This window comes from Ctenocephalides felis, unplaced genomic scaffold (genome assembly GCF_003426905.1).
Source record: "Ctenocephalides felis isolate EL2017-DRISC unplaced genomic scaffold, ASM342690v1 CF-g0.4_SCAFFOLD_00845, whole genome shotgun sequence".
NCBI lineage: Eukaryota > Metazoa > Arthropoda > Insecta > Siphonaptera > Pulicidae > Ctenocephalides > Ctenocephalides felis.
In genome coordinates this window covers 2,089,329-2,096,470 of record NW_020536999.1, presented here as the reverse complement: position 1 = coordinate 2,096,470, position 7,142 = coordinate 2,089,329, and the positions used below count along the sequence as shown (strand labels likewise).

At 28.5% G+C, this 7,142-nt stretch overlaps 1 protein-coding gene across 1 annotated transcript in view; it reads right to left on the bottom strand.

Annotated features, from left to right (window-relative positions):
- The window catches only part of LOC113364028 (probable phospholipid-transporting ATPase IA), a 63,424-nt gene that overhangs the window by 31,088 nt on the left and 25,194 nt on the right, over positions 1 to 7,142 (bottom strand). The window contains 4 exon segments of the mRNA XM_026606490.1: positions 4,433 to 4,567; positions 4,644 to 4,741; positions 4,743 to 4,763; positions 6,515 to 6,707. Of these exon segments, the coding sequence (XP_026462275.1) occupies positions 4,433 to 4,567; positions 4,644 to 4,741; positions 4,743 to 4,763; positions 6,515 to 6,707 (447 nt within the window).

The window sequence follows — 7,142 nt, the reverse complement described above, 5'->3', positions numbered from 1 at the left end:
ATATGTAAATGAAGAGAAACGAGGTATTAAAAATGTCGATCCACTAATTAAAGTCAGATCTGAACAAGACTATGAATGCATTATAAAAGATCATGAAAGATTGGCTTTACTTATACTATTCAACGAAAAAATAGATAATATAGAACCGAATTTTATATCTCAGAGTTTGGGAATTATTGATCGTGATAATGATGGTAAACTACGATTCATACATCAAACTTTTGCTGAATATCTTGCCGCTCGTTATTTTTGGAAACAATTTAAGATTATTGAGGTTGACAAATTTGAGAAGTGTTTTGTAAAGGATGTAATGATTGACAAAATTCTTATAACTGAAAAACTACAAATTTTAGAGTTTTTGAAACAGAAAGCAAAACATCATAAGAAACCCATCTTGAATATATATTGCAAGATTCAAATGTTATTGAAACATTATTTTTTAAATGATGTAAGGTGTGAATTACTCGTGTTTATTGAAACTTTGATACAAACCATCGACAACGTAGACGTAAAACTTATTCTTAGAGTTGTCGACACACTTGATCAAATTAACTTGTATAACATGTTATTAGATTGTTCGAAAATTGCATCAAATTGCTTTACAAAGGCTGTTTTAGAAAAAATCAGTTCTGAATTTTTGAAAAACAGGTTACAATCAAGTTTTTTTGACAGTAATCCATTGTATATTGCAGCTTATAACGAAAATATGAATATCGTATCAGATATTCTTCAAAAAATTAGTCATGATAAAAAATGGTTGAGAAACAAACTAATTCCAATACTTTGCGAAACTAAGGCAATTAATATCATTGCAATTTGTTTGAAAATGAATATGATTGACAGTGAATTTTACGAAAAAATTGTTATTCAAGCAATTAAAGAAAAGACACCTGATGATCTAATTAGAGAGTTACTAGAAAAGGCTAACATTGAAGAACTTACTTCAGCTTGTAATTTTGATGAATTACTGCTGCACTTATTTCACCATGATAAAGATATAACCGCCTTGTTCATTGAGAAAGGTCTTGATATTAGTATAGGCATGAGTAAGGTTTTCAAAGTTTACATGAATCTTATTACAGTAACAGAAATGAAAGTTCGCGCCCAGTTAAAAAATAATGAATATGCTTATTTCAGCAGTGATGGATTTTATATCAGAGAATTACATGTTGGATTTAGTGATTTTTATAATCGAATCGAATGCATTTTAAAGGCTGGTGCAGGCTATAACTTCTATTCTACTGATGGCAGCTCGCCGGTTCAGTATGCAGGACAAGTGCACTACGTAAGAAAAATTTTTGAGTTGATGAAAGAGAAAAAATACGATTCACTAAATATGATACTTCGAATAATTATTTACTGTTGTGCTGAGTATAAATCTCATGATTGCAGCCCTGATGGCACTTATATATTGTCCAAATCATTTAATTTTGAACACGACAAAATATTTCTGTTTCCAAAATATTTTAGATGTATATATAAAACATTTTCTAGTAATCTAGACGCTTCTAACTTTTCTAAGCAAATAAAATTATTATTGAACATTCTACAAGAAAACCTACGATCTCCATTAAGTGAAACACCGTATACCCAAGAGCTTTATTATACCAAGAGTTTTTGCGATTTGCTTATCAGCAGGGTAAACTATTTGAGAGCAAAATGTGGCTATCGCTTGGGCGAAGCATATAAACAAGTAGAAACAGAAGTATGGAGCTATGTCGAAATTGTTGAAAAATATAGTAAATTGAAAACAAACAAAGAAAATGATTCAATTAGTGTTGAAGAAATGTTAGATATACTAAATATAAAACACATTAGTATAGATGAAGAATTGAAGAATTTAATTCTAGAAATTAGCGAAAATAATTATATAGAAATTTTACTACTAGTTTGGACGAGCTTCATCGATAAAGTTAATTATGGCGAAGTTTTGCTGGCATTAGAATATTATTGCAAACGCTTTGAAGAATTTTCAAAATTATTCGAATTATTCCAAAAACTTGACAAAAACTTTATCGAACTAATAGACGATATTAAAAATGAAATAGATTTGGACATTGAAAAAGTTTCGTCGCAAATAGACCCGGTTTTTGTGAGGGCAGTTATAAATGGTCGGGACATCAAGTACGGATCTCCATTACACTACGCCGCTTTTAAAGGCAATGTAAAAATTACAGAGTTTCTTCTGAAGCATGGAGCAAATGCCAATATTCTATTGAAATCTAATCACGATCTACTACTTAGTTGTGACAAAGGTTCACATAATGCTAAACATGCTTATACACCTTTGCATGTTGCAGTTACTAATAATAAACATGAGATCGTCCAAATTTTATTGAAAGAAGGAGCCATGGTTAATGTTACTTACGGAAAATCGACATCACTGCATATTGCTGCTCGTAAAGGCTATACGAAGGTTGTTGATATTTTGCTGAGCAATAAAGCTAATGCCAATTCTATCGATGAAAATCATTCAACTGCAATGCATTATGCAGCTCAAAATGGTCACATTGAGATAATTCAGTTACTGATAGAAAAAGGTGCAAACATAATTTTTTTCGACAATTATGGAAAAAGTCCGTTGTGTTATGCTGTTGATTGTGATCAAAACGAAATAGTAAGGCTGTTGTTAAATCTTGTCGATAAAAACTACGATAAGTTTTTATCAAAAGCTGCTAAAAGTGGTCGTGAAAAAATTGTTGAATTACTGCTAAAAGATCGTATTACTAATATAGGCCCGATTAATGAAAAAAACTATACATACTTGCACTATGCAGCTATGACAGGGCATTTAAAACTTGCTCAAACATTGGTAGAAAAAGGTGCTCCAGTTGATGCCATCAATCGTAAAAAAGAAACACCTTTGCACCTTGCGGCTAGATATAATCGATGGAAAATCGTAAAATTTTTACTCAATAATGATGCTAATATTAACAGTAGAAATATTAATAATTGGTCTCCAATTCATTGTGCCATCAACGAGGGTCATATAAATATAATTAATTATTTTCTGAGAAAAAAAGCTGACGTTGATATTTGTAATACGCAAGTTACACTAGTATCGAGGCTATTTCAGCATGCCATAATTAACAAAAGAAGGAAAGTCGTTAAATTTTTATTACGCCACATTATCAACGATAATTATAAAATCATTCTCCATAAAAATTATTATGCGCTTCTTGAAAGGAAATGTCGCTCTCAGATAAGTTTTGAAGAGAAGGTTTTGTTCCAGTTTTTTTTAAAAGATAACACTGATTATGAAAAAGAATACAGTGTTAGTCTAAATTTATCACATTACGCGATTGCCGTTAATAAATTAGCGATTGCCAAGACCTTACTCAAAAAGCACAGAGATGTAAATGCGCGCATATCCACCAGTGGCGATACTCTTCTGCATATAGCAGTAAAATTAAATAACAATAATTTTACCAAAATACTTATATCAAACAACGCGCAATATGATATCAAAAACAATAAAAATCAGACACCATTTGACACCAGGGCACTTGTAGAATCCAAAACAGGAAAACTACTGAAATGCATTGATAATTTATATATCGAAGCTACTAACACTGGAAGTAGAGAAAAAATGCTATCACTGCTGGATGATCGCGATTTGGATACTAAAATTTGTTTAAATGCCAGAAGTCTTGGAAATAATACGTTGTTACATTGCGCATGTAAAAATGGGCATCTGAAAATCGTTGAATTATTATTAGAAAAAAATGTAGTACACAATGTAAAAAATGACGAAGGTAAAACTGCCTTAGACTTGACAAAAGATATTCTGATTGAAGAGCCCGAAAATTGTATTCAGCAACAAATTGTAGACTATTTTAAGTCAATCTGAGTTACGTATTTTTTAAGGTGATATGATATCCATAAATTTTATTATTTCATATTTAATTTACTAAAACAAAGTTACTATTTTCAGTACTATCGCTCTTGCAGAGAACGCAGCTGATGTCCATTGTAGATATATTAGTGTTGGGTACCTCTGGAGTCAATTATATCACATTTATCTTATCCCACTACCTTAAGTTTATTTATAAGATTCGATGTTTTCAAAAATAGAAATTTTACGTTATAAGCTTTTTTTTAATTGTTAATTCAAATATATATTATGTATACCATTTGATTTTGATTGTAATGGGCATATAAAATTAAAAAATAATGTTATATTAAATATTTTATCAAATAATATAAGTTTTTTCTTATCTCATTTTCGGCATGCAATTTGAGATTTATATGCATGAAATTCGATTCCGGATATAATAAGCCGAACTGTAGTTCATAGATCTTGTGACTCAGTCAGATAAATTATCTGATGTGAGAACTCACAGTAAATATTCTGATACGAGTTGATTCAAGTCAAGTAATCTGTTTGAAATTTGACCTAGCACATTACTAATTTTTATCACTATCCACTTACACTTTGACGGTGACATCTAATATCATTGTAGCAACCGGTATCAGAATCAATCCTAACCAGAAGACAGGAGTTGAAAACAGCATTCTGTCGGTGCCCTGCATGACTGCACCCACTGGTATTATTGGCCAGAAATTACTAAAATAAAAATAACAATTGATATTAAAATTATTATTTAGATTTAATTGTGCTAAAGATTTTGAATAAAGCTGACCTGTAAATAAGTATGAAGAGGAACCATAAGAGTATCGAACCCCAGATGGAACAATGGCTCAGCCAGGTCCACGAGTTGAAGATTAAACCAGCTTTTAAAACAAACAGTCACAACCACATACTGAAAAGAATATATATCTATATATATATAAATCTCGTATCACGATGTTGGTTCGCGATGGACGCCCAAACTACTGAACCGATTTTAAATTTTATTGGCTTATCGTGTGCATATATATCCAACTTAGGTTATAGGAAATTTTGAAAAGTAAATTTGAAATATAAATATATAATTTTTATAAATTTCTAAAAATTTTGACAGAAAATGACCAAAAAAAAAACAAAACACTAAAATGACAAATGTCAAAATTTCAGGAAATTTCGATATATAATTTTTAAAAAAAAAATTTGGCATTTCAAAAAATAAAATTCAAAAACATGTACATATATAGAAATATCCAACATTTAAATCCAAATTTGATGAAATGCTATATTCAAAATCACTGTTTACAGTTTTAAATCTAATTAAAAATCAACGCTTAAAAATTTAAATAAATGTTGACATGTAAAAAAATTAAATGTCATTTGTCAATATTTATGAAAATAATTATATAAATAGATTTACGATTTAGATTTAATTGATTAGCTTACCAAATTATTTCGGAAACCAAAACTTCATCAAAACATTATAGATCAGAGATGACAATAAAAAAGCGGCATATTGAATTTAAAATTAATCATAAACAAAATTTTGACATTTCACAAAAAAAATGTTTAACGACTTACTTCAATAAGAATCAAATAAATTAATTATTCCAAGTTATGTTATAGGCAATATTGCCTAACAAATTATAGATACAAATAAACATTATAGATCACATTAAAAAGACGGCATATTAAATTTAACATTAATAATAAACAAAAGTTTGACAGTTCAATTGAATTTTTAACGACAATTCTTCAATAAGAAACAAATACATTAATTATTCCAAGTTTTGTTATAGGCAATATTGTAGATACAAAACATTATTAGAAAATATATTATATCATATTATATTAAATTTCGACCAAGAAGGAAATATTTATTTAGTTTTATATTTTTTATAAATTTTCATAAATTTTGACAGAAATTTACTAAAAAAACAAAAGTTTAAAATGACAAATGTCAATATTTATGGAAACTTCGAGAAAAAACGATTTATGATTTTTGAAAAAAAATGACAATTCTAAAAATATATTATTTTTACTAATTGAAAAAGGAACAGATATATTATAATATATACAACAGTTATATACAAATTAGGCAAAATGCTATATTCAAAATAATAGAAATATATAATGTTTATAGATTTAAATAAATTTTGATAGTTGTAAACAAAAAAAATGAAATGTCAATTATCAATATCTACGGAAAGTATTAGATGAATAAATTTATAATTTATATTTATTTGGTTTGCTCAACATATTAGTTCGGATACTAACACATAAAAGTCACACAAATTTATAAAAATCACTTGGTTATTCATTATACATTTTGTAATGTACTCATTTATTCAAATGAGTAATTATTTCAGTTTATTTATTATTTAAGTTTAAAAAAAAAGCACTTTAATCAATAGTATTGATCCATCATATTCAAATTTCAATCAGGATTTTATTTATTTTTGGATTGATATGAATTTTTTATAACAAAAGGTTTGAAATTTGGTTGTCAAACGGATTCAAATTTCCATCAGATGGATTTTAATAAGGGCCGTTGCAACGCAAGGCTGGGTATGCTATATATATATATATATATAAGAGTATATATACAGCAATTTACTACTAGTTTCTTGTTTTTTCGATCATTTGTTATTATAATTCTATTCTTACCGTGTAAACCATATTTCCCAAGACGAGATATCCACCTTCCTTTCCATTTTTCCACAAAACGTGATAATCACAGATAAACAGAGGTAACCAGTACAATGAGATAGAGTGGAGTAAGGCGTTGAAGATCCATACCCAGAATACTCGGACATTGAATAATTGGGCACTCTGGGACGGTTTGTACAAGGCCGGATATCTAAAAAAAATTATCATATTTTTATATATATATATATATATATATATATATATATATCTTATATATAAAAATGAAGCTCTCGATAAAATGATTCGGTAAAACTCGAAAGCGGTAAACCGATTTGGCCAGTCTTAGTCTTGAAAAATTCGTGCCAATCAGTAGGTTGTCGGAAAGGTGAGATATTATTTCAAAATCGCGCAGAAACTTTACATTTTTAATTTGAACATTTTTGTAGATGACGTCAAATGTCAAATGTTTTCGACAGATGATGTTCAATTACGTTTAATGGGATATTTTTCGTGAATATTATTTAATTATGATTTATTTGTAGTAAACGTTTTAATGTGAACAAATTGACGGCAATATATTTTGAAAATATAAAGCGTTGTAATACAGTTATGAAATTATAGAATGTTATTCCTTAATATGCGTACT